The 27,299-nt window shown below is 40.2% G+C and overlaps 1 protein-coding gene across 2 annotated transcripts; it reads right to left on the reverse strand.

Annotated features, from left to right (window-relative positions):
- Positions 1-31: 31 nt before the first annotated feature.
- Nsun4 (NOP2/Sun RNA methyltransferase 4) lies at positions 32-27,299 on the reverse strand. 2 transcript variants are annotated; one of them, XM_046468426.2, is made up of 6 exons: positions 27,142-27,299; positions 22,737-23,071; positions 18,630-18,784; positions 14,220-14,380; positions 2,224-2,348; positions 32-643 (listed from the first exon to the last, which is right to left on the reverse strand). In XM_046468426.2, exons 1-6 carry the CDS (start codon positions 27,232-27,234, stop codon positions 367-369), a joined length of 1,146 nt encoding a protein of 381 aa, XP_046324382.1. In that variant the 5' UTR covers positions 27,235-27,299; the 3' UTR covers positions 32-366. The 2 variants fall into 2 exon arrangements, with proteins under 2 accessions (XP_046324382.1, XP_058426769.1); XM_058570786.1 differs by having other exon boundaries at positions 27,146-27,164.

Consider the following 27,299-nt stretch of genomic DNA (forward strand, 5'->3'; position numbering starts at 1 on the left):
TGACATAAAGCCCCTGACATATCCCCAGCTCTATGGAACTTCAACAATTTTATTTGCTAAATGCTTCTTCACAAGTATACAGCTTACAGTGTAGGTTTCTCATTGGTTTTTTTCCTTCTAACCTCCAAATGGGACAGGCACCATTAGCATAAGCTTGGCAAAAGGGGAAGGGTAATAAGTGAGTTAGAAAACTGTTGATACTTCACAATTGAGCAGTAGGACAAACTCCTACTTCCTACTACTTAAAACTGCAGAAAAAACTCAGGATGGAGACGGGATCTAGAGTGCATCTCTGTCACTGGTCTCAGTTTCCAGTGCCTCCAATAGAGTACATCCTTTGTCTTCCTACTGCAGGGACAAGTGATGCTAGGTCAGCCTACGCATTTTGCAGAAGTACATAGGCCCAAAATTGGCCATGAGGTTTGGTATTACCAGCTCCCCAACCTGGCAGGATGGGAAGAAACAGAATGTGTCCATGAAAAGTTTTCGGAAGTGAGAGAGGTCTTCCACCTGAACTTTGATGCTATATTGATTGGCCAGAAGTTCGATGGTACCTTGCACCACATATTCATTCTGTAACTGTGAGAGGGAGCAGGTAGAATAGACAACATGGCCTCCCGGTTTGGTGGCAAGGAGTCCAGCCCTGAAACCAGAAAGAGAAAGAAGCAATTTCTATTGAGTTTCCCAGCAATGGAAGAGCAACATAAACAGCTGGAAACACATGTAGGGGAGTTCTAATAAGTGATAGATAGCTGGATTGGAGAGACTCTGAAGTCCCTTTCATGATGACTCTTTCTGAAAAATCATCCTTTTATTTATTTATTTATTTTGGTGGGGGGGGGTGTTAAGGAGTAGGATTTATTCAAATGAGAAGAAAAGAAACCAGGGTAAAAAGGGACTAGAAAGTGTTTGCCAGCAAAGTCTTTTTTTTTTTTTTTTTTTTTTTGTACCAGGGATTTAACCCAGGGGTATTGAGTCACATCCTCAGCCCTTTTTATTTTGAGATAGGGTCTTACTAAATTGCTATGGCCCTGCTTAGTTGTTGAGGTTGGCCTCAAACTTGCAATCCTCCTGCCTCAGCCTCTCGAGTTGCTGGGATTATAGATGTGCACCACCACACCTGGCCTGAAAACTCATTTTTTTAAAAATATTTTTTTAGTTATAGATGAACACAATATCTTTTTTTTATTTATATGTGGTGCTGAGGATTGAACCCAGGGCCTCACACATCTGAGGCAAATGCTCTACCACTGAGCTATGACCCCAGCTGAAAAGTCATTCTTAAGGCATAGAGCAATACAGCCTTACTCCATAGGATCTCTTCTAAGAAGGCTCTTTAAATGATCCCTTGAATCCTGACTCTGGTTGTGGACTGAATCCTGATATTGGCTATAGATTGAGTCAACCCTATAGAGCACTGACCTTAATAGCTATTTTTCTTTATCTTAAAGAGACATGGGCTCAGCTGGGAGTAGTGGCACATGCCTATAGTTCCAGCTACTCAGAGGCTGGGGCAGAAGGATCACAAGCCTGAGCCCAGTCTCAGCAACTCAGTGAGACCCTGTCTCAAAATTTTAAAAAAGATTTATCTTTTTAAAGGGCTGGTGATTTATCTCAGTGGTAGAGCATCACCAGTTTCAATCTTCAGTGCCACTAAATAAATAAAAAACAAATAAAAATAAAGAGATGGAGTCTCACAGTGCTGCCCAGGCTAGAGGCCAGGCTGGCCTCAAATTCCTAATGATTCTCCTGTATCACTCTACTTTATTCCCAAGTAGATAGGTCTACAGAAGTGATCCATCATGCCCTGCAGTAACTATTTTTCAAACAGATGCAAGTCACTGATACTGAGGGTAAAACAACATGAATAAATCTGCAACCCACCCTGGCATGTATGTCCTTACCAGATAGAGAGGGTTTTAATGTTCCAGAAAAGGACCATCGCATGATGTCTGACTCCTCCCAGCAGATCTCCAGACATAAGACCTTTCTATGGGTGATAATCTTAGAAACAGCTTCCAGAACCCCAATCTCCCAAGTGAGCAGACTCCTCTGAGTTTTTTTTTTTAATTTATTTTTTAGTTATAGGTGGATACAATATCTTTATTTTATTTTTATGTGGTGCTGAGGATCAAACCCAGTTCCTCAAGCATGGTAGGTGAGCACTCTACCTCTGAGCCACAACCCAGCCCTCCTCTGAGTTTTTATAAATTTTTCACTCACGCAAGAAGCTGCACCTGCAGCATAGGCAACATCTGTCGCTCCTTCTTCCTTGACCGTTGGAAAATGTTGTTCTCTTCTTCATGAAGGGAGTGGCGGTCTGTGGTACAGGGTACATCCACCAGCACCTGCCAAACATGTTAAAGGTGAAGTATAGAATCTCCTTACAGGGTGTTTGTTCCTACTTGGGACCAGATTTGTTTTAGGCTCCTGGCCTAAAAGGTTTCATGGAATGTTCCCTCTGCTCATCCATCCATCCGAGTACCTAACCAATACTTTTCATTTTAACCTGGTAGACATTTGTGAAATAATAATTGGGATGCCAAGTATGTAGTGCACATCTGTAATCCCAGTGACTAAGGAGGCTGAGGCAGGAGGATCAACAAGTTCAAGGCCAGCTTCAGCAACATAGCAAGGCCCTAAGCAATTTATCAAGAACCTGCCTCAAGGGCTGGGGATATGGCTCAAGCGGTAGCGCACTTGCCTGGCATGCATGCGGCCCGGGTTCGATCCTCAGCACCACATACAAACAAAGATGCTGTGTTCACCGAAAACTAAAAATAAATATTAAAAAATTCTCTCTCAAAAAAAAAAAACCTGCCTCAAAATAAAAAGGGTCTGGGGATGTGGCTCAGTGGTAAAATGTCCCCGGGGTCAATCCTTCGTACCCAAAACAACAATAGCAAAGAGGCTGAGGCAAGAGTATCTTGAGTTCAAGGCCAGCTTCAGCAACTTAGTGAGGCAGACCATGCCTCAAAATAAAAAATAAAAAAGGTTGGGGGGCTGGGGACATAACTCAGTTGGTACAGTGTTTGCCTTGCATGCATAAGGCCCTGGGTTCAATTTCCAGCACATAAAAAAAATAAAGGGGTTGGGGATGTAGTTTAGGGATATAGTGCTTGCCTAGCATACCAAAGGCCATAGGTTCAATCCCCAATACCACAAAAAAGTTGAGCTAAATGTAGTATAGTGATAACTAGAGATTGGAAAGAAGGGTATAGTGTTGGCAAAGGATGATGGATAAAGAGAGGTTAGATTTGATCAATGCATACTGTATGCATACTGAAATAGCACACTAAATTCCATTAATCTGTGCAACCAATATATTAGTAAAATCTTAAAAAAATCAATAAAATCTTTTCAAAACCCTATAGCCAGCCAGGCATGGTGTATACACCTGTAATCCCAGCAGCTTAGGAGGCAGGAGGATCAAAAGTTCAAATTCAGCCTCATAAACTTAGCAAGGCCCTGAGCAACTTAGCAAGACCTTATCTCAAAATTTAAAAAAATAGAGCTGGGATTGTGGCTCAGTGGTAGAGCACTTGCCTGGCATGTGTGAGGCACTGAGTTTGATCCTCACACCACATAAAAATAAATAAATAAAGGTATTGTGTCTGCCTACAACTAAAAAATATTTTTAAAAATTTTTTGAAAAATAAAAAGGGCTGGAGATGTGACTCCTTGGTTAAGAACCCCTGGGTTCAATCCCTGGTGCCAAAATAAGAAAAAGAAAAGAAAATGGATGACATGTAACAAAAATAACCACAAAAACAAAAGGAAATAAGCCTCTTAGAGTAAGTCGGCAGAAACAAAAACCAATAGAATTAAATCCCAAATGCTTTTTTTTAAACACTTTTTTGGTTGTAGATGGACAGAGTACCTTTATTTTATTTATTTCTATGTGGTGCTAAGGATTGAATCTCAAATGCTTTTAATATTAGAATTATCCAATGTAAAATTAAAATATAAATCTGGGCTGGGAATGTATCTCAGTAGTAGCATACACAAGGTACCAGGACTCAATCCCCAGCACTGCTAAATAAACAAAAATAAACATTTCTAAATAAAAAAAGAAATTAAAAGAAAAAACAAAGAGCAAAGAACAGAGACAACTTAGTGAAAGAAACACAGTAAATAAAATAAAGAGTAGCAGGGTGTGGTGGTGCATACCTGTAATCACAGCAGCTCTAGAGGCTAAGGCAGGAGTGTTGTGAGTTCAAAGCCAGCCTCAGCAACTTATAAGGACCTAAGCAACTTAGCGAGACCCTGTCTCAAAAAATAAAAAAGGTCTGGGAAGCATATTATAGTGATGCAGCCACATGAATGTTTGTAGCGCTCAATTCACAATAGCTAAACTATGGAACCAACCTAGGTATTGTTGGTTCCATATATATGTGGGGTGCCTATGTGTGTGTGTGTGTGTATAATGAAATATGACTCAGCCTTAAAAGAGAATGAAATTATGGCATTTGCAGGTAAATGGATAGAGCTGGAGAATATCATGCTACAGAAAATAAGCCAATCCCAAAAAACCAAAAGCCGAATGTTTTCTATGATGTGCAAATGCTAATTAAAATGGAGGGGGCGGGGTTAGGAAAGAACAGAGTTACTTTAGATTAGGTAGAGGGGAGTAAATGGAGGGGAGGGGATATGGTGGTAGAAAGGATAGTAGAATGAATCAGACATTATTACTCTATGTACATATATAACTATACAATCAGTGGAATTCTACATCATGTAAAATCAGAAGAATGAGAAATTATACTCCATTTTATATGATGTATCAAAGTGCATTCTACTGTCATATATAACTAATTAAAACAAATTTACAAAATTATATTTAAAAAAAAAGGGTTGGAGATGTGGCTCAGTGGTTAAGTGCCCCTGGGTTCAGTCCCTAGTACAAAATAAAGAGAGCTGAGACCAAATATTATCAGTGACATTAATTGATTAAGTCAGCAATTAAAAGAATGAAGTTTATAGATTGTGTCCCAATACAAAACCTAAGTCTATGCAGTATAGAAGATATACAAATAAAAGGAATTGATTCAACAGTAGTAAATATAAAGAGATGAACAAATGGGCAACTGAAATGCATATAAAAAGAAAGCTGTGGGAATTTCCATAACCCATAAAAGAAATAAGGTCTACAGATTCTTTCTCTACTTCTTCTCAGTGTCCTGAGGAGGTAGCCGTACTCTGGGGTGAAAATGGCTGCAGTGTACACCTAAGGATGCTGGATTTCCAAGCCCTGGTGCATAGAAACAGCTGAGTTGTGTGATTTCAAAAGGACTATAAATCAGTGATAACATATCTGAATATTTTGGTTCTAATATATTACTGAAATTGCTTCAGTAGTGTCAACTGTGAAAAATGTTGACCTCATTTAGTCAAAAGGCGAAAGAAAAGCAAGTTGTACCTTGCACTGAGGAAATATTTAGAAAGGGCAAACATCTAGGGGGACTAAGGCAGAAGGATCTCAAGTTAAAGGCCAGCCTTTTTAGCAATAGCGAGGCCTTTAAGAAACTTAGTAATATGGCTAAGGCATCTCTGTTGGTCCTGCCCAATGTACATCATTATTAGCCAAATGTCAGGATGATGCTCCAGTTGAATCTAAGCCCCAAATATGTGTCTTGCAAATACATAATTTCTTTTATGGGGAGATAGAAGTCTATTTAAAAAAATTTTTTTCCTTGTACTGGGGATTGAACCCAGGGGCACTTTACCACTGAAATACATCTCTAGTCCCCCTTTCTTAAAAAAAAAAAAAAATTCTGATAGGGACTCATAAGTAGTTAATAGTTAAGGCTGGCTTAGAGCTTAAGATCCTCCTGACTCAGCCTCCCAAGTCACTGAGACCCCAAGTGTGCAACACTGTGCCCAGCTAAACACTTTATTTGAAATTTAACACAGGAAAGAAGCGGGAGGTAGAAGGAGGGAGAGATGTAGGCAAGTTCTGAGGGGAGGGTAAGGGTGGGTGTCTTGTCATGAACACTGAAAGTTCTGAGGTCCTGTCCTCTCTCTAGTTGATGGACAAGTGCAGGTGGGGAAAAGATGGAGATACCAGAATGTGTGGAACCCTGAGCTTTCTTTGCATCTAAAGTGCTTAACACATCCCTACCAAATAGTAGATTGCACACAACTATTTCTTCAATAAATAAATCAATGAAGAGATCTTTAAGACATCAATGCTGTTTTCAAATGTCTAAAAGCACTATTAAGTGAAATGGGAGGACATTCATTCTATATTGTTTCAAAAGGCATAGCTAGAATCAATAAATGGCAATAAAATAATGATAAAGATTGTGATAGGCTGGGCATGGTGGTACATGCCTGTAATCCCAATGGCTTGGGGGACTGAAACAGGAGAATCACAAGTTTAAAGCCAGCGTCAGCAATGTTGAGGTGCTAAGCAACTCAGTGAGACCCTGTCTCTAAATAAAATACAAAATAGGGCTGGGGATGTGGCTCAGTGGTTGAGTGTTCTTGAGTTCAATCCCTGGTACACACACACACATACACAAAAAAGATTGTGATGATACCAAACAAAAATTAAGTAAAGATGCTACAGAACTAAAAAATATCATTTAGACTTAACAGACATATATAGAATATTTCATCTATCAATGACTGAATACACTTCTTCTTAGCAGCACATGGAACATTTTCTAAAACAGACCATATTTTAGGCCACAAACAAAATCTTAACAAATACAAAAAAAAAATAGAGAAAATACCCTGCATTCTATATCATAATAGAATAAAATTAGATATTGAAGATAAAGAATAGAACCACTCTATGGGGCTGAGGTTGTAGCTCAGTGGTAGAGCACTTGCCTTGCATATGTGAGGCACTGGGTTCGATTCTCAGCACTGCATATAAATAAATGAATAAAATAAATGTCTGTCAACAACTAAAAAAAAAATTAAAATAATAAAAAAAAGAACCACTCTAACACCTAGAGACTAAACAAAACACTTTTGAATGATGAATGGATAACAGAAGAAATCAGGAAAGAAATAGAAAAATACTTAGAGGTAGATGAGAATAGTAATACAACATATCAAGCTGGGATACTATGAAGGCAATTCTAAGAGGAAAGTTCATAGCATTGAGCTCAAACAATTAAACAGAAAGACACCAAACAAAAAATCTAACATTACATCTTGAGGCCCTAGAAAAAGAAGAACAAACCAACACCAAAATCAGTAGAAGACAGGAAATAATTAAAAATCAGAATTGAAATCAATGAAATTGAGATTAAAGAAACAATTCAAGGGTTGGAGTCATGGCTCAGTGGTAGAGCATTTGCCTGGCACATGTGAGGCCCTGGGTTCAATCCTCAGCACCACATATAAATAAACAAACAAACAAACAAACAAACAATACATTGACAACTAAAAAATATTTTTTTAAAAAGGGAAACAATTCAAAAGATCAATAAAACCAAAAATTGGGTTTTTAAAAGAATAAACGAAATTGATAAACTTTAGCCAAGCTAACTACAAAAAGAAGGAAAAAACTCAGTTATAAAAATCTGTGATGAAAAAGGAAATATCATCACAGACACTAATGAAATTCAGAGGATTATCAGAAACTATTTTGAAAATTTATACAATAAGCTAAAAAATCTTGAAGATACTGACAAATTCCTAGAGACATATGACCTACCCAAATTGAACCAGGAGGATATAGAAAAATTAAAAAGATCAACTTCAAGTAATGCAATTAAAGAAGACATCAGGGGCTGGGGATGTGGCTCAAGTGGTAGCGCGCTCGCCTGGAATGCGTGCGGCCCGGGTTCGATCCTCAGAATCACATACAAAGATGTTGTGTCCACCGAAAACTAAAAAATAAATATTAAAATTAAAAAAAAGAAGAAGAAATAAAAAACCTACTAAATGGGCAGGGGTTGTAGCTCAGTGGTAGAACACTTGCTTTGCATGTGTGAGGCACTGGGTTCGATTCTCAGCACCACATAAAAATAAATAAGTAAAGATATTGTGTCCACCTATAACTAAAATAATATTAAAATAAAAAACTACCAACAAAGAAAAGCCCTGAGATGGATTCTCAGTCCAGTTCTGCCAGACTTTTGAAGAACTAATACCAATCTTCTTCAAATTATTCCATGAAATAGAAAATGAAGGAACTCTTCCAAACTCATTCTATGAAGCCATTATCACCCTGATACCATTACCAGACAAAGACACATTAAGGAAAGAAAACTTCAGACCAATATCCTTGATGAACATAGATGTGACTATTCTTAATAAAATACTGGCAAATCGCATACAAAAACACATTTAAAAGAATGCACCATGATCAAGTAGATTTCATCCCAGGGATACAAGGTTGGCTCACCAGATGGAAATCAATAGAGGTAATTTGCCACATAAACAGACTTAAAGACAAGAATCACGTGATTATCTCAATAGATACAGAAAAAGCATTTGACAAAATATAGCATCGTGTTCAAAACAGTAGAAAAACAAGGGATAGAAGAAACATAACTCAACATTGTAAAGGCTGTATATGATAAACACAAGGCCAATATCATTCTGAATGGAGAAAAACTGAAAGCATTCCCTCTACAAACAGGAACAAGACAGGATGCCCACTTTTACCACTTCTATTCAATATAGTCCTCAAAACCCTAGCCACAGCAATTAGACAAGGGAAGGAAATTAAAGGAATATGAATAGGAAAAGAGAGTTCAAACTATCTTTCAGGCTGACAACATGATCCTATATTTAGAAGACCCCCTCAAAAAACAAACAAACAAAAAACCTCCACCAGAGAACTTCTAGAACTCATAAATGAATTCAGCAAAGTAGCAAGCTACAAAATCAACACCCATAAATCCTATTCCTATATTCCAATGTTCAATCTGCTGAAAAAGAAATTAGGAAAACTATCTCATTCACAATAGCCTTAAAAAAAAAAAAACTTGGGAATCAGTCTTAACAAAAGAGATGAAGAACCTCTATAATGAAAACTACAGAACATTAAAGAAAGAAATTGAAGAGGACCTTAGCTGATAGAAAGACCTCCTATATTCTTGGATAGGCAGAACTAATATTGTCAAATTTGCCATACTACCAAAAGCCTACAAAGAGTCAATGCAATTCCCATCAGATTCCAATCACATTCTTCATAGAAATAGAAAAAGAATCACAAAACCAAAGGCTGAATGTTCTCTCTGATACACAGATTCTAACTCACAAGAAGCCAGGGAGGGGAAAGAACAGAAGTTCATTGGATTAGACAAAGAGGAATGAAGGGAAGGGAGAGGGTATGGGAATAGGAAAGACAGTAGAATAAATCGGACATGACTTTCCTATGTTCATATAAATACATGACCAGTATAACTCCACATCATGTACAACCACAAGAATGGGAAGTTATACTCCATGTATGTATAATATGTCAAAATATACTCTACTGTCATGTATATCTAAAAAGAATTTTAAAAAAGTAGAAAAAGCAGTTATGAAATTCATTTGGAAAAATAAGAGGCCCAGAATAACCAAAGGAATCCTTAGCAAGAAAGAAAAGCAAAGCAGGAGGCATCACAATACTAGACTTTATATTATATTACACAGCTATAGTAACAAAAATGGCATGGTATTGTCACCAAAACAGATAATGGAGATCATCGAAACAGAGTAAAGACACAGAGACAAACCCACATACATACAGTTATCTCTTACTTGACAAGGGTATTAAAAACATACATTGGAGAAAAGATAGCCTCTTTAACAAATGGTGTTGGGGACACTGGAAAACCATATGTAGTAGAATGAAACCTAATCCCTATCTCTCACCCTGCACAAAACTCAACACAAAGTGGATCAAAGATCTAGGAATTAGACCAGAATCCCTGAACCTCCTTGAAGAAAATATAGGACCAACACTTCAACATATCTGTTAAGGAAGACTTCCTTAACAAGAATCCTAAAGTGCAAGATATAAAATTTAAAAATCAATAAATGAGATGGCATCAAATTAAAAAGCTTCTTCACAGCAAAGAAAACAATCAAGAGCATGAAGAGACAGCATACAGAATGGGAGTAAATCTTTGCCACCTGGACCTCAGACAGAATGTTAATATCCAAGATATACAAAGAACTTAAAAAAACTTAACACCAAAAAAACAAATAACCCACTCAATAAATGGGTTACTAAACAAGAACTTAAATAGACACTTCACAAAAGAAGAAATACAAATGGTCAACAAATACATGAAAAAACATCTCTAGCAATTAGATAAATGCAAATTAAGATTACACTGAAATTTCATTTCACTCCAGTCAGAATGACAATTATCAAGAACACAAATAACAGAAAATGTTGGCAAAGATGTGGGGAAAAGAGTACACTCATACATTGTTAGTACAATTGAAAATTGATGCAACCACTATGGAAAGCAATATGGAGATTCCTCAAAAAACTAGGAATGAAACCACCATTTGACCCAGTTACCCCACTCCTCATGAAAATAAGGAAAAATAAGAGGCCCTGTGGTTGTACATGATGTGGAGTTATACTGGTCATGTATAAATCCTTTATTCAAACAATTTAAAATCAGCATTCTTCAGTAATGTAGCCACATCAATGTTTACACTTGCTCAATTCACAATAGTTAAGCTATAGAGCCAACCTAGGTGCCTTTCAACAGATGAATGGATAAAGAAAATGTGGTACATATATACAATGGAGTATTAGTCCATTGTCATAAAGAAGAATGACTTTATGACATTTGCCAGTAAACAGATGGATCTGGAGACTATCATTGCTAAGTGAAATAATCCAATTCCAAAAAACCAAAGGTTCAATATTTTCTTTCATATGTGGAAGCTAACCAACAATAAGAGACGGGGAGAGAAAGAAGTTCAATAGAGTAGACAAGACAGAATGAAGGAAGAGGGGATGAGAAAAGGAAATTCAATGGAATGAATCTAACATAACTTTCCTATGTACATATGAATACACCACAGTGAATCTCACATCAGGTACATCCACAAGAAATTAATTTAAAAAAATAACTATATGGGGCTGGGGAGATAGCTCAGTCAGTAGAGTGCTGGCCTCACATGCACAAGGCGCTGGGATCAATCCCCAGAACCACCAGTTGCACTCCATTTGTGTGCGATGAATTGAAATGCATTCTGCTGTCATGTACAATTAAGGAGAACAAATAATAAATAAATAATTAAAAAAAAATAACTATAGGTAAATGTTTCTCCCAATAAAAGGAATAAAAGGAATGGAGCAGGGGGTGGAGAGAAGGAAGGAAAAGGAGAGGAATTGGCATCTGTCTGAATTAGAACAAGATATATTTCATGCTTTCATAATTATACCAAAATGGGAGCTGGGGCTTTAGCTCAGTGGCAAAGTGCTTACACAGCATGTGTGAGGCACTGGGTTCAATCCTTAGCACCACATAAAAATAAACAAATAAAGGAATTCTGTCCACCCACAACTACAAAACAATTTTTAAAATTATATCAAAATGGATTCTATTGTCATATATAATTAAAAAGAACTAATAAAAAAAGATTGTGATGATAATAATATAGAATGTTTTCAATATTTCAGGTTCTGTACTAAATGCTTTTTTAACCCAGGGGTGCCCTACCACTGAGCTGAATCCCTAGACATTTTTAGTTTTTATTTTTGAGACAGGGTCTTGCTAAGTTGTCTGGACTGGCCTCAGTTGTGATTCTCCTCCCTCAGCCTCCAAGTCACTAGGATTACAGGTGTGTGTCTGGCTCCTTTTTAAAAAATTTATTAAATTTTGAGATGAGATCTAACTAAATTACCCAGGCTTATTTGAAACTCTTGGGCTCAATGAATTCCCCTGCCTTAGCCTCACTAGTAGCTGGGATCATGGGCATGCACTCATGCTCAGCTCAAATGCATTCTTATTTAATCTCCACCAATGGGACAGGTACTACTATTCACCTCATTTTACAGATGAAGAAGCTAAAGCTTAAATGAAGGGTTAATAAACACACACACACACACACAAAATCCTCAGATTGGTAAGTGATAGAGTCAGGATTCCAAACTAAGAAGTCTAGATCCAAAATCCTTGCCTTCTACAGATTTTAATTCCATAAAAGGAAGAACTTCTAACATTAAAGGTATTCAAAAACAGAACCTGAGTAAACTCTTGAAACTATGCAAGCATACGCTGAATACTGATGAGATCTACCACCTGCCTAATCTTCATGACCAGGTACTGACTGTACTAAATGCTTTCCCTAGATATTCTCACTGAATCTTTATAATACTCCTATGTGGTATGATTACCCACTTTCACAAATGAAGAGATAAAGGCTGAGAATGTAGCTCAGCAGTAGAGCACGTGTGCAAGGCCCTGGGTTCCATCCTCAACACTGTCGGGGAAAATGAAGTTAGGCTGAAGCTCAGGGAGATCAGTTTGCTCAAGATCAGTAAGTGATGACCCTATAATACAGAAACTGGTTAGGCTGAAACAGAACTCTTCTACTGTTCTTCTGCCTCCAGGCCAAAAATACTGAATAAGGGATTCCTAACAGGCAGGAAGCATGTCTCTCAAACCTACCCAAGATTCTATAAGCGCCTTGGTCTTTCTTTCAATTTCTTAAGAATGGTTGAGACTGGATAGAAAAAAACTAGACAGATTTATCAGATGACAACACAGAGACAATAGTTATATATTTTTAATCTTTAAAAAAAAAAAAAATGTATATATATATATATTTGTGTGTGTGTGTGTGTTGGGGGGTGTTGGGGATTGAACCCAGGGCCTTGTGTATTCAAGGCAGGCACTCTACCAACTAAGCTATATCCCCAGTCCTAGAAGTATATATTTTAAATAAATATTTTAGAGTATACCAATTGAAAGAAAAAGAATAACTTAAAAATATAAAAATACTTTCATTTTTAGGAGAATGTAAATTAGATACTATCTGTATGGCAAAAAACAAAATTTGAGAGCACCAATGTTGGCAGGTTGTAGGAAAATGGTAGTCATTCATTACCAGTATGAATGAAATTGTTTTAACCTCCAAAGAGTAATTTACTTCAAAAATATAAATAAAAAATGGGCCAGAGATGTAGCTTAATGGTAGAGCTCTTGCCTAGAATGCATAAGACCCCAGGTTTGATCTCCACCGCCACAAAACAAATAAAAACTAAATTAAATAGGATTGAACCCCAAGATATAATATTACATACAAAAAAATAAAGGTCAGAATAATGAGTAATCAGTACTATTGATCCTTAGCACCACATCCTATTTTTTTAAAAATACACACTGTGTGTGTGTGTGTGTGTGTGTGTGTGTGTGTGTGTGTGAGAGAGAGAGAGAGAGAGAGAGAGAGAGAGAGAGAGATGGATAGATACAGGAAATTGATTTAGCACTCAACTACTGAATAATCTTTTGTTTTTTTTTGTATTGGAGATTGAACCTAGGGATGCTTAACCACTGAGCCACAATCCCAGCCCTTTTTTGTATTTTATTTAGAGACAGGGTCTTACAGAGTTGCTCAGGGCCTCAGTAAGTTGCTGAAGCTGGTTTGGAACTCACAATCCTCCTGCCTCAGCCTCCTGAGTCACTGGGATTATAGGTATGTGCCACTGTACCTGGCTTCCCAGCCCTTTTTCTATTTTTAAGTTTACCAAACTGGCCTTGAATTTGCAATCAGCCTCCCAAGTAGCTGGGATTATAGGCACATGCCTTCATGCTACAAACAATATATTTTAAAGGTTGTAGAAAAAAAATAGAAATAATGGTTATCTTTAGGGAAGTAGATGGCTGAGTACAAGAGTATGAAGGAAACTTACTTTTTACTGGATACCCTCTTGTGGTTTCTGAATTTTACACCATGTGCTGTATTACAATTAAGAAATAAATATAATAAACTTATGCATACTTACCTTCATGAGGTTTCTGAGTAACCAAGTGACTTGAGAAATAAGTCTAATAACTTTTTTCCCTATTTGATTAGGTTCAAATTATTTTTGATGCCAACTCTAATGAAGATAGAAGCTTATCATTTAAGCTGAACACATTAGTGTAGATGATTTTTTTTGTCCAAATACCCATGGGAAATTGACCAAGTCTAGAGACAGCCCTACATGCTTAAATAGAGGGGTTAGATCCTATCCCTTCAGGGTCTGAGGTCAGATTTAGCTCAATAGATATCCTAAATCAGGAATTACTCACTCGGTCATAGGTGTCCCCCTCCAGTTCTCCCCACTTCCTGCCATCCCATGAAGTGACTCGAACTCGGTTTCCTTCCCTGATATCTTGAGGCACATAGCTATGAAGGACCTTCTGTAGTCTGCTCGTTCGGGCAGTAGAGAGATCATTGGCAGCGAGGTTGCCTGTGAAAATAAACTTCAGTTGGATGCAGTGGCTCATGCCTGTAATTCCAGCAACTCAAAAGACTGAGGCAAGAGACTCACCAGCTCAAGGCCAGCCTCAGCAATTTAGCAAGGCCCTCAGCAACTTAGCAAAATAAAATATAAAAAGGGCTAGGGGAGCTGGGGATATAGCTCAGTTGGTAGAGTACTTGCCTCAGAATCATAAGACCCTGGGTTCAATGCCTAGCACCACAAAAAAAAAAAAAGGACTAGGGATGTGGCTCAGTGGTTAAGTGCCCCTGAGTTCAATCCTTGAAATCAAAAAACAAAAAAAATAATAATAAAAAGTAAAAAGGACTGGTGACGTAGCTCAGTGGTAAAGTACCATGGGTTCAATCCCCAGTGCCACCAAAAAGAAAAAAAGAAACCTCAGAGGCCATGGCCCAATAAAACATTCTACTAATGGTGGTGCTGATATACAGTCAGACCAATTCTCAGGCAGTCAATCAATGTAGACCCTAGAAACAAGGACATCTGTTATGTATACAGCACCAAATTAGTCATTCTGGAGTAGAGGACACAAGGGCAAACACCTACATGGGCCAGAAAGGCTGAGTAAATGAGTGAATAAATAAAGCAGACCAAGTGAGAATCGAGCAATCCTCCTTCCTTCCTCTTTCTTTCTCACTTTTTTTTTAAAAAGCATTTAAGGCAGGTTTATTATAAGGCAAGGACAAGGCAAGAGCAAGAAAAACATACCTTGGAGATAAAGAGGGATGGACAGATTGCTTAGGGGTCAAATATTTCTAAAGAACCTTGCTCTCTCCCACTATTCTATTATTATTAATTTTTTTTTTTAGATGAGGGTCTCACTCAGCTGGTCTCAAATTCATGCATTCAAATGATCCTCTTGCCTTAGCCTTCTGAGTAGCTGGTACTACAGGCATACACCATCACATTTCATTATTCTTGAAACATATATAGCTCTCTCCATCTTTGGTAGATGCTACAGGTTATTCAAAATTTATTCTCCTCTAGCAGGAGGTGATGGTGAATGCCTATAATCCCAGCAGCGTGTGAGGCTGAGGCAGGAGGATTGCAAGTTCAAAACCAGCCTCAGCAATTTAGCAAGGCCCTAAGCAACTTAGCAAGACCCTGTCTCAAATAAAAAATAAAGGATCTGGGATTGTGGCTCAGTGGCAGAGCGCTTGTCTAGCACGTGTGAGCACTAGGTTTGATTCTCAGCACCACATATAAATAAATAAAAAAATAAAGGTACATCAACAACTAAAAAAAGGGGGGGCTGGGGATGTCACTCAGTGGTAGGCGCCCCGGGTACAATCCCCAGTACAAAAATAAAAAAATTTAAAAAACCTCCTCTTATTCCTTTGTAGTGGAACCCCAATTTTATTGGTAGGAGGCACTGTGCCCCAAATAATATATTTCTTGCCTTCTTTTACAACTAAGTATGAATAAATGACTGTTTGGTTAATGTACTATAGACAGAAGTACTGTGTAGGACTTCTAGGAAGTTGTGTTTTAAAAGCTGACACATTAGATGAGAAGAGTCTCTCTTATCTAATCCTTTCTTCTTGCCTCAAATTTGAATGAGCTTGCTTGAGTTCTATAGCCAACCTGAACCATAATGGCAATCCTGAGGATGATGCCAATAGGAAAATATTTTGAAAAAAGAAAAATGGGGCTCAAGTCCCTGAGGATTTTATAGCCTTCATACTAGCCCTGAATTTCCTGTATAGAAAACTTAGTGTATAACCTTCTATCACTAAAAGATCACAAAAATTTCTTCTTCTTCTTCTATTTTTTTTTGTGTGTATATTTGTGTGTGTGTGTGTGTACCAGAGATTGAACTCAGGGGTACTTGATCACTGAGCCATCCCCAGTCCTATTTTGTATTTTATTTAGGGACAGGGTCTCACTGAGTTGCTTAGCACCTCACTATTGCGGGCTTTGAATTCACAATCCTCCTGCCTCAGTCTCCCGACATGCTGGGATTACAGGTATGCGCCACCACACCTGGCCAAAAAACTTCTTTTTAAAAAAATATTTATTTTTTAGTTGTAGTTGGACACAATGCCTTTATTTTATTTATTTATATGTGGTGCTGTGTATCGAACCCAGGGCCTTGCACATGCTAGGTGAACACTCTACCCCTGAGCCACAACCCCAGCCCCCCAAATATTTCTTCTTCTTCTTTTTTTTTATATTTTATTCCCTAGTTTTAGATGGATACAATATCTTTATTTTATTTTTATGTGGTGCTGAGGATCAAACCAAGTGCCTCATGCATGATAGACAAGTATTCTACCACTGAGCCACAACCCCAGTCCCCAAACATTTCTTCTTTAAGCCACTTAGTTTACTTAATTCAGATTTACTATCTACATTTCATTTTTTTCTCTTTCTTTGACAAACATGGGTTCAGGAAATAACTCATTTTGATCTCAGTTCTACTATAAGAAAAATATTACTACAAGCTTGATGATAAATGACAGTCGATACCTAGCCTCAAAGTCAAGGAGTGACAAGCCAGGGTAGGAACTGTAGTGAAAAAAATGGAGAGTATATATCTTATTTAACAAGAATGGTCACTACTATGAACAGCTTAGTGTTTCTGAAAAGAAATATTCCAATTTTTGAGGGCACTCAAAGAAGTAAAAATCAGATTCTCTGGTCTAGAAGAATTTTTCAGGAAGATATAAACTGAGAAAAAGGAAAGATGGGTTCTAATTGTGGTTCTATGTAATCTCCCCAGAGCTCAGTTTCCACTTCCATAAAATAGGAAAGCTGGAAAAGGTCAACTCTGTTCCCTTCCTGCACTGAAAGTCTGTGATCCTATCTTCCTGGTATTAGGAAGTCAGCTGAGCTAGGTGTGGTAGTGCATGCCTGCAATCCCAGGGACTCAAGAGACTGAGGCAGGAGGATCACAAGTTTAAGGCCAGCATCAGCAACTTAGCAAAGTCCTAAGCAACTTAGCAAGACCCTGTATCAAAATTAAAAATAAAAATGGCTAGGGATATAGCTTGGTGATAAAGTACCTTTTAGTTCAATCCCTAGTTAAAAAAAACTTGATAAGGAGCTCAAGTGTGCCAACTCCAGAAGGTCTTCCTTCATAATTGCTGCTGGTCAGCTGAGAAATGATGCCTCTTTCTCTTCAGTCACTTGGGTGAGAAGCTGGAAGAGGTGCCGGTAATTCAGCATACCTTAGAACAGCAAGGTTTGTCCTTTTCCCTCCTCTTAGTTTAGGTTCTTTTTCTAAGTAATCTTACCTTCACTTATCTTCTCTCTGATGGATTCCCATAGCACTTAGATTAGCACGGCCTAAACCTACACAGGTTGGGCTCTCCTGCATTGGACTCTTTAGACCCATATCAACATCCTTTCTCTTCTGGAACTGCAGAAGACTAAGACCAAATGTGATACCTCTCTGAATTACTCATGAAATTGGAGGTTAATCAAAACTGTGCAAGTGGGCTGACATAAACCAGAACAGAAAGGTTCAGACCCAGAAAAGTTCAGGAATTGATAAGAGAAGCCCAGCTAAGATTCAGGTTGGATGTGAAAATCATAGCCTCTTGTGGCTATTTCTCAGGGCACAAAGGAAAAAAAAAAGTTTTCATGAAACTATTTTCTTTTAATTTTTTTTAAGTTATTGATGGACCTTTATTTTATTTATTTATATGTGGGTGAGGAGCTGGTGCTGAGCTAAGGTGGGGTTGATAATTCTAGAGAGATGATAAAGCCTGGGGTAGGGGTGGGGTTATAGATCAGTGATAGAGCGCTTGCCTCACATGTGTGAGGCACTGGGTTCAATCCTTAGCACCACATAAACAAATTTTAAAAAGGTATTATGTTCACTTACAACTAAAAATATTTTTTAAAAAAAGCCTGCGGAAGAGTAAGATATAAAACTATAAATGGAGCTGTGGCCAGTCTTATTGTTTTAGCATGCTGGCCAAAGAAATGAGGCTTAATCTTAGAGAGAAAATAAACAGATACAGAGGGGTAAAAGTGTCATGTGATCAATTTATCAGAGCATTGCATTAATCTGCCTTAGGAGGCCTGGCTCAGCAATCTTACCTGACCCACTGACAGAGAAAGGGAGGAAATAATTGCAAACAAAAAACTACACGTACTTAGTACTGTCCCTGTTCTGACACTGGGACAAGAAAGCTTACCATTCAATGCAATGTGCCCTAATCAAGTAAGGTGGGGTGCCCTCCCTGCCCAACACACCAGCTCCCTCACTTACGGCAACAGCCAGTCTGAAGCAATGCCAGTGTCTTTCCTCCAGGAGCTGCACATAAGTCAAGAACAATGTCCCCAGGCTGTAGACCAAGAGCCAGGATAGGCAGCAAGGAGGCAGCATCCATCAGGTAGTAGTCCATGACACCCAGACTGCCAAGCCTGGAAGAGAGACCACCTGATTGTCAAATTCCAAATTAGGACACCTACTGATCCTAATCCATGCCCTCAGGGGCCATTGAGCTCCATTCAGCAAAAAACTAATTTTTCAAACCTATACTCACTCATTCATCTACATCCAAAGCAATTCTTTTAAAACAGATCAATTCACTCTAATATAGCCATGAGAGCCACCCTGGTATTCCTTAAAAAAGCCATGCGTGCTCCCATCTCAGGCTTGTTTGTTTTGGACATAACAGGGATTGAACTCAGGGGCATTGGAACACTGAGCCACACTTCCAGCCCTATTTTGTATTTTATTTAGAGACAGGGTCTCACTGAGTTGCTTAGTGCCTTGCTTTTGATGAGGCTGGCTTTGAACTTGTGATCCACCTGCCTCAGCCTCTGGGATTACAAGCGTACGCCACTGTATCAAGCCCATCTCAGGCTTTTGGAATTATTGTGCTTTCTGACTATAAAACTTTTCCTTTAAATATCCCTGATGTGCTTCCTCACTTCTTTCAGGTCTGTCCTCAAAAGATACTCATCAATCCAGGCACTGTGGTGCATACTGGTAGACCCAGGTAATACTCAAGAGGCTGAGGCAGGATGATTCCAAGTTCAAGGTCAACCTTGGCAACTCAGTAAAGTCCTGTCCCAAAATAAAACATAATGATGATGTGGTAGAGTGCTTGCCTAGCACACAGAAGGCCCTGGTTTCAATGTCCAGTATCCTTCTATATATACACACACACACACACACAGTTACCTCATTAGAGACACTGGCATTCCTTTAATATTCTATCTAAAATAACAGTATTTTATTCCCATCATCATCTTTTTAAAAAATATTTTATTAGTTATTGGTGGACCTTTACTTATTTTTATGTGCCGCTGAGAATCGAACCTAGTGCCTTACAAATGCTATGCAAGTGCTCTACCACTGAGCCACGACCCCAGCCCCTCCCATCATCTTCTGTGTCTTTAGTCTGCATTCTTTTTCTTTTTTAATACCTTTATTTTATTTATTTATTTTTACATAGTGTTAAGGATTGAACCCAGGGCTGGGGATGTGGCTCAAGCGGTAGCGCGCTCACCTGGCATGTGTGTGACCCGGGTTCGATCCTCAGCACCACATACAAACAAAGATGTTGTGTACGCCAAAAACTGAAGAATAAATATTGAAATTCTCTCTCTCTCTCTCTCTCTCTAAAAAAAAAAAATAAAAATAAAAAAAAAGTTAAAAAAAAAAAGAGTTTGAATTTAAAAAAAAAAAGGATTGAACCCAGTGCCTCATACATGCTAGGCAAGTGTTCTACCAGCCCTGCATTTTTTTCTTTAAAGTACTTATTTACTTTATATGTGTGTATTTCCTTTCTCTATCTCACCCTGGTAGATAGAATGTGATCTCCATGAAGGCAAGGGATTTTGTCTGCTTTGTTCACTGTAATAGCTCTATTACCTCACTTCTCCCAAAGTATCCTTTATGAATAGAAGCCTCTGGAATGGGTGCCAAGGACCTCATGAAACTTAAGAGACCACATAGTGCTTAAAGCCAAAGCTCAGAACTGATCTCAATTCCTGGTTCAACCTATCCTCCCTTACACAATCACTAAAATGTTCCTGGGCATAATTTTGATGAGAATACCATTAATAGTGAGGTATCATTTATGAATGCTATATCATAGGACACTATGCTAGATGCTTAATATGCATAATTTCATTTAATCCTCACCACGACCCGGTAACACAGGTAAAGCTTGATTCCAAAGTCAGACTGTCTGGATTTCAAACTCGGCCAAGTTGCTCATTAGTTGTGTGACTTTCGGCAAATTACTCAACTTCTCTGTACCTTAGTTATTCCTATCTACAATAAAGTACCTGTCAGATAGGGTTATTATGAGAATTAAAGGAAGTAATATAAATTAAGAACTTAGAACTGGGTACAGTGGCACATGCCTGTAATCCCAGCAACTCAAGAGGCTAAGGCAGGAGGATCTCGGCAACTTTGAAAAAAAAAAAAATTTAGAACAGTGGCTAGCACCTAATGAGCTATAGTGTTATCTAGTAATACAGGAAGCCAAGGCTCAGTTATCCAAGGTCACAGGTCTAATAAGTGGTGAAGTCAGAATCAAATCCAGTTCAGCTCTGGCAATCCCAACTATTGGCCAGCAACCCTGAGCTATCAGATAAATCCCTTTTCCTTATAATGTAAGCTGTAGACAGTAGAGGTTCTCCCACACACCCCTCCAGATATACTTTTCCAGTCTCACTGTTCACTTTTCTCAAGCATTCAGCCTTCTCTCAAGCCGTAACAAGGACAATTGCTAATTTATATCTCTATTTCTACCCTTGACCACCTTCAATCTTTCAATGCTACAACCAGAGTAATATTTTAAAATTTCAAATCTGGTCATGTCATTCCCCAGGTTAAACTCTTTCAGAGTTTCCTCTTAGAGAAAAAGTCCAGAATTTCACATGGCCTTTAAAATCTTTATAATCTGCCTCCTGCCTGCTTCTATAGCCTCTTATTTCACCTCTCACCCCAATGTTCAGGTCTTAGCTTAAATTTTACTTCCTTAGAAAACATTTGGTTAGATCTTCTCATCATAGGACCTAACAGGATTTTGGAGGGCAGTGGGGCAAGACTAAGAATTTAACCCAATGGTGCTCTACCAGTTGTTTTATTTTGAAAAACAGACTAAGTTAACCAGACTGGCCTCAAACTTGAAATCCTTCTGCCTCAGGCTTCCAAGTAACTAGGATCACAGGCATGTGCCACAGTGCCCAGCACAAACTATTTGTTTTTGATACTGGGGATTAAACCTAGAGGCACTTTACCACTAGTTACATGCCCAGCCCATTTTTTATTTTTTGAGACAGGATCTTACTAAGTTGTTTAGGGCCTCACTAAACTGCTGAGGTTGATCTTGAACTTGCAATCTTCCTGCCTCAGCCTCTCAAGTCACTGGGATTATAGGCATGTCCCACCACACTTGGCATAGAGATTTTTTTAAAAAAGATTTTAATATTCATTTTTTTTAAAGAGAGAGAGAGAGAGAATTTTTTTAATATTTATTTTTTTAGTTTTTGGCGTCCACAACATCTTTGTATGTGGTGCTGAGGATTGAACCCGGGCCGCACGCATGCCAGGAAAGCATGCTACCGCTTGAGCCACATCCCCAGCCCATAAAGAAATTTTTAATAGTTGTCTTCCTTGCCATACCGGAAGCTCCCTGATGGTTTGTGTACTAGTAACCAAGGCACTTATATGCCTGGTATTTGGTAGAAAATAAATATTTATTGAATGAATCAATCAATCATTCAAAGATCAATTTCCACATCCTATAACACTGAGCTCTCCTTTTCTCCTTTTCTCAACACACAATCAGCACTTGATTCTGGAGTCTTTTCTCATTCAACTTCATATATATGAGTAATGGATCAAGAGACTGTAAATTTTTTTCTTTTTCCAGGTCTATCACTAACTTGTGCCCTTAGGCAGAGTCCATTTCTTAGGAAAATCCACTTCCTCTTTGGTATCTAAGATTATTTGTCCTACTTACTTTGAAGGGTGGCTGTGAGGGCAAAATCAGCTGTGAATAACAAGCTTTTTAACTGGACAGGGTGCAGTGAATGCTCATGTAAGAGGTGGTTGTTTCCTATAGAAGGCAGTGGAGCAGGTTACCTGGGTCTACATACTAACCTTATCAAAGAAGCTAAACGAAGTAAGTAATTTAACTTCTCTGCACCTCAGTTTCCTCAAATGTAAAAGAGGAGTAATAATTTACCTATTTCATCAAGCTGTTGACAGAACAAAACGGAATAACATTATGAATAGCAATTAGCACACCAGAAAATTAGCAATATTATGATCCGTATCACAGAGGGCAGAAGTTGGGAACCTTCATTCTACCTCTGGTAGGGCAATCCCAGTCATGGCTCCAGATCCTACCTGGCAGAAGGGAAGCGGCTGACATCTCCTCTGGCAAAAGTAAAGCATCGAAGATTTGGACTGCAGGCTGGGGACAGGGTTGCAGAGTGGCCATTCTCAGGCTCCAATTCCCAGCAGGAGATGGCATCACTCACAAAGTCCCTGGCACTCAGCTGCTCCAGCTTAGCACTCACATGGTCCCAAGCAGCAAAATTATTGACAAGTGCACCATACTTCTGTTCTGAGAGAAGACTGACACGAATCGATGGCCAAAGATCCCCAAACTGCACACTGTAGGTCATGTCAAAATTCTGCAGAGCAAGCTGGCTGGCAGGGAATTTGGGCTCTGTTGCTGCCTAAAAGAGAAAGGGCAGTCTTCCCAGTCTTGCCTCTATTCCCTACTGTCTGACCCCACCAGTATCTCAGAGCTCAGGGGCAAACTTTGATCCAGTTAGTATCCACTCCCACCTTTGCATCTGCCTCTACCTAACAAAGAAGTATAAGAGAGAAAAATGGTAAGGAATTGGCCTTCCTATCTTAGGTCTATGAAAGGAAGCAAAGGAATCTCTAGCTCTCACCATATGTCGGTCTTTTTGTTTCTGGGGATTGAACCCAAGGGTCCTTAACCACTGATCCAAACTTCTACTGGCTCTGTTCAAGAGTCCTCTCTTGAATGACCATTCTCTTAAATTCCTCTTAACTCCAGACTGGCCCCCATCTCCACCTGCAGTGGTGGGGATTGAACTCAGGGCATTGAGCATGCTATGCAAGTACTCTAATGTTGAGCTTCACCCCAGCCTAAGACCCCCCTGGGTTCAAGCTCCAGTGCCACAAAATAATAAAAACTAAAAAATAAAACTTATGAAGTTATTTTTGGAATTTTCCACTTAAGATCTTCAGACCATGGTTGCCTGTGGTTACCTGAAATTATGGAAAGCAAAACCATGGATTAAGGGCACTACAGTATTTATTTCTGAAATAAACTATGGTGGTCCTGGGAAGGCTTTGGGTTTAAAATCAAGACACTTTTCCTCTAAACAGCCCTTCTACTTTCTAAAGTCTGTTATGTCTACTAGCTTACCTGAATACAACAATAGTAGCCCTACGGAAAATACAAAAAAAAATAATAATAATAACTTTCCACAACTGATGAAGAGATGATAGTAACTTACCAAAGATTATGCAGTGTCTGGAATCATAATGCTCTGAACCAAAGTGTTGAGGGTAATTTGGGGAGAGTTCCCAGACTCTAAGAAGGGTAGGATAAGGAGAGTTCACAGAACCTTGAGATATGAATCAAGATAGAGACTTCTAGGATGACTGCTATGGGGACAGCAGTGAGGGACATAAGTCAGGTTTGAAGAAAATAAAGGTAGATTAAAAGGCAAATGAAGACTTCAGATGAGGAGTCCACAAGTTGGTCCTGGTTGCTGCAGATGGAATACTTGTTATCGCTGGTAGTCTGTCTTGTTACCAGTCTTCTGACTTGGCCCTTAGGTTTTGTTAGTGCGGGGACTCTTGTTCCGACCCTGACCTTTCTTCTTGTTTTGGGGACTCTTGCTCCTGCCCTGACTTTTACCATTACGGGGACTCTTGCTCTTTTTCCGACTTCGACCATGGTCGGAACTCTTGCTCTGGTCCTGACTGCTGTCAACCTGGGGACTCTCAGTCTCGTCCTCTACTTTACTTTGACCCCGGCTCTGATTTCTGTTATCTTGTGGACTCTGGCTCCGACTTCTGCTATGGTACAGACTCGAGCTCTGGCTCCCACTTTCACTATGCTTTGGACTCTTGATATTACTTTTTTTTTTTGGAGACAGTCCTGTTGTTGCTCTCATTAACATGACTTTCACTGGTAACAATGGATGAACTACAGCTGGGATCATTGCTACAGATAGAGTTCTTGGGTGAAGGCAAAGGACAGCTGTAGGGGATCTGGAGTGGCATTCTGGAGGGGCCTTGAGAGGCCACAGAATAGTTATGAAGGCCACAGGGGATAGTATCAGGATAGGGCCGAGCTCGGGGAATAATGGGTAAAGACTGGGGGTCAAAGGGTGTTCTCAGAGGGATAAAAGAATAGATATGGGTAGAACAAGGAGGCGCCACAGGCTTGCAGTGGAGTACAGGTGGACCCCTGGGAGTGCCATAGGTGCCACAGGGAGGAACTGTAGAGCGATTGAGGGAACCAGGAAGTTGGCAGGGATGGGAGGTGGTGGGAACCATAGAGTATAGGTGGGTATTGCAGGGGGGAACTAAGGGAGGTCGATGAGCATTGCTCTTAGGATAACTATTGGGTATGACAGGATCACAAGGAAGGCAAAGGGGAAGGGAAGTAGGGACAATAGTTTTGACGATTCCAGGGCACATAGCAGGTAAGGCAGTTCCTGGGGGAAGTTCTTTTGGGCAAGAATTTAAAGGAGTTGTGACAGATGGCTCCACACGAGGACCAGAGAAGCAGGAGGGAGGCAGAGGAGAGGTGCCAGCCTCAGAGGGCTTGGGATGGCCAGAAGTGTGCTGGGGAGTGTTAACTAGGGAGTGACATTTGTGGAGAATATGCTGCTGTCTTAAATCTGAGAATTTGGGGGACTTCATTTGTGGGGAAACTGGGGTAGGGAGAGGAGGTTCATTATAGCTTCTGCGGGGGGCTGACTGGGGTGGAGCTATAAACTGGTTGCCCAAGTGTGAAGAATAGCACAGGCCAGAATAGGGACACTGGGGAAGAGACGATTCTGGAGGACAGGGAGGACCAGAAATCACAGTGCCTGGGGTTACAAAGAGGTAAGAGCTCTGGTCAGTCTCCCAGGAGAGAAGGGGATCAAAGCAAGGCTTCCCGGAAACCTGAGACTGAGGTGAACAAGGAGAACCCTTACTCTCAGGAGATAGGTGTATGGCACAGTAAGCGGTCCCAGGGGCAGATATGTGGGCCTCTGGGGGAAGATGAAAAGAGCCCTCCTCAGGTGAGTTAGGAGAGCCAGACATGCCTGCCTGAGAAGAAAGTTGGCAGCCACAATTTTTCCCAATGGACTGGTCAAGCTGTGGTTTGGGTTCACAAGAATCTGGAAGCTTAAGGTGGCCCTGATAAAGGCTGCCAGTAGCTGGGGAAGATGCTGGGGAAAGAGGAGGGTCATTATAACTTCTCCCTGAGGACCAGTGAGAAAGGAGAGGGGAAGTCATGGTCCCAATTTCCAAAACCTTATGAGAAATGATTGGAGAAAATATAGGTCTAGTTTTCATGGGCCGGTGAACAAGGGGAGATGAAATTATGAGGCTAGTTCCTGGGGGCCTATGAGTAAGAGGAGGTGAAATTATGGGACAAGTTCCCTGGGAACCCTGAATAAAGGGAGGTGAAATCAAGGGGCCAGTTTCTAAGCAAACATGAGTGAGTTGAGGAGAGGTCACCGGGCTGGTTCCTGGGGCCTGATGAGTGACAGGAGAGGTCACCTGACCGCAGCAACAGTGGTAAGGTTGCTGCTCAAAGTAAGGACTTGGAGGACAAGGATGCTGCTTTCTTGGGGAATTGATCCAGCTGCAAACCGTGCTCCGCTGACGGACAGAGGGTGACTCCGGAAAGCCGAACCGGTCAAAACGTGGGTTTGTAGGAGATGAACTAGAGTGTCTGGGCCCGTGGCAGTACGGCCTTCCAACGTGTGGGGAAGAACAGGGTTCAAAAGAACATCTCTCCTGTGGGGGTGGGGAGGGAGGTGGTGGGGGCGGGGAAGAGATCCGAGGAGGTAAGCTGGGGGACATGCCGGTGAAGCAAGAGCAAGGGTCTTTGGGGGGAGGGGGGTTTTTGCACCTTTTGCCTGCATTTGGGGAAGGACCCACAGTTTGGTTATGGTGGTCGCTGTAACCTGTTTTGGACGCCTGAGGCAGCTCGAGGGTGAGGAGGGGGCTCAATCTTTTCCCGCAGGGCAACGGACACCCAGGAGGGGGAGGGAAATCGTTAGTACGTTTTTCGAAGGGTGAGGTCAACCCAGTTGAAAGTTCAAGAAGGAAAGGAGGATTAGAAGTCATGGAGGGAGGGGGGAAAAAAAGGGAGGAAAGGGTGAGGGATGGGGGAGAGGAAGGGGAGAGGAAGGGAAGAGGAAGGGAAGAGGAGGGGGTAATGAGGGCCCAGGGAAAGGTAAGCACAGGAGAGAAAAGATGGTGACATAACGGAAAGAATGAGGGCGGAGATGATGACGTAACTTAGAGAGGCGGAGTCGGGACACTACTACGTTAACACGAAAAAGAGTCCAAGATTTGTGACGAATAAAAGGCAGACAGGGGGAGTGACGTAACAGACGTGAGGCGTTGACGCTCCCTGAAGGGCGGAGAGAAAGCGGCCCAGGGGTTCTAATGGGACTGGCATATCGAATTCACCTGAGGCGTCTAAGAAATGCAGAAGCTGAAAAGCTTCCCCGCTGAGACCCCGCCCAGACCTTACCCACTTCTTCTTATGTCGATGTCTTCTCGGGACCGGCGCGAAGTTCGCATGCTTCAGCAGCTCCCGGACGCCCCTCAGTATTGGCGCAGCCATATCAGCGTGCGTCGCCTGGTAAATCCGACCGGAACTGCAGCTACCGTTCCTTGGGTTCCGGGGAA

Source organism: Marmota monax, unplaced genomic scaffold (assembly GCF_021218885.2).
Source record: "Marmota monax isolate L192 unplaced genomic scaffold, Marmota_monax_Labrador192_F-V1.1 WCK01_AAM20220418_F8-fsc00008, whole genome shotgun sequence".
NCBI lineage: Eukaryota > Metazoa > Chordata > Mammalia > Rodentia > Sciuridae > Marmota > Marmota monax.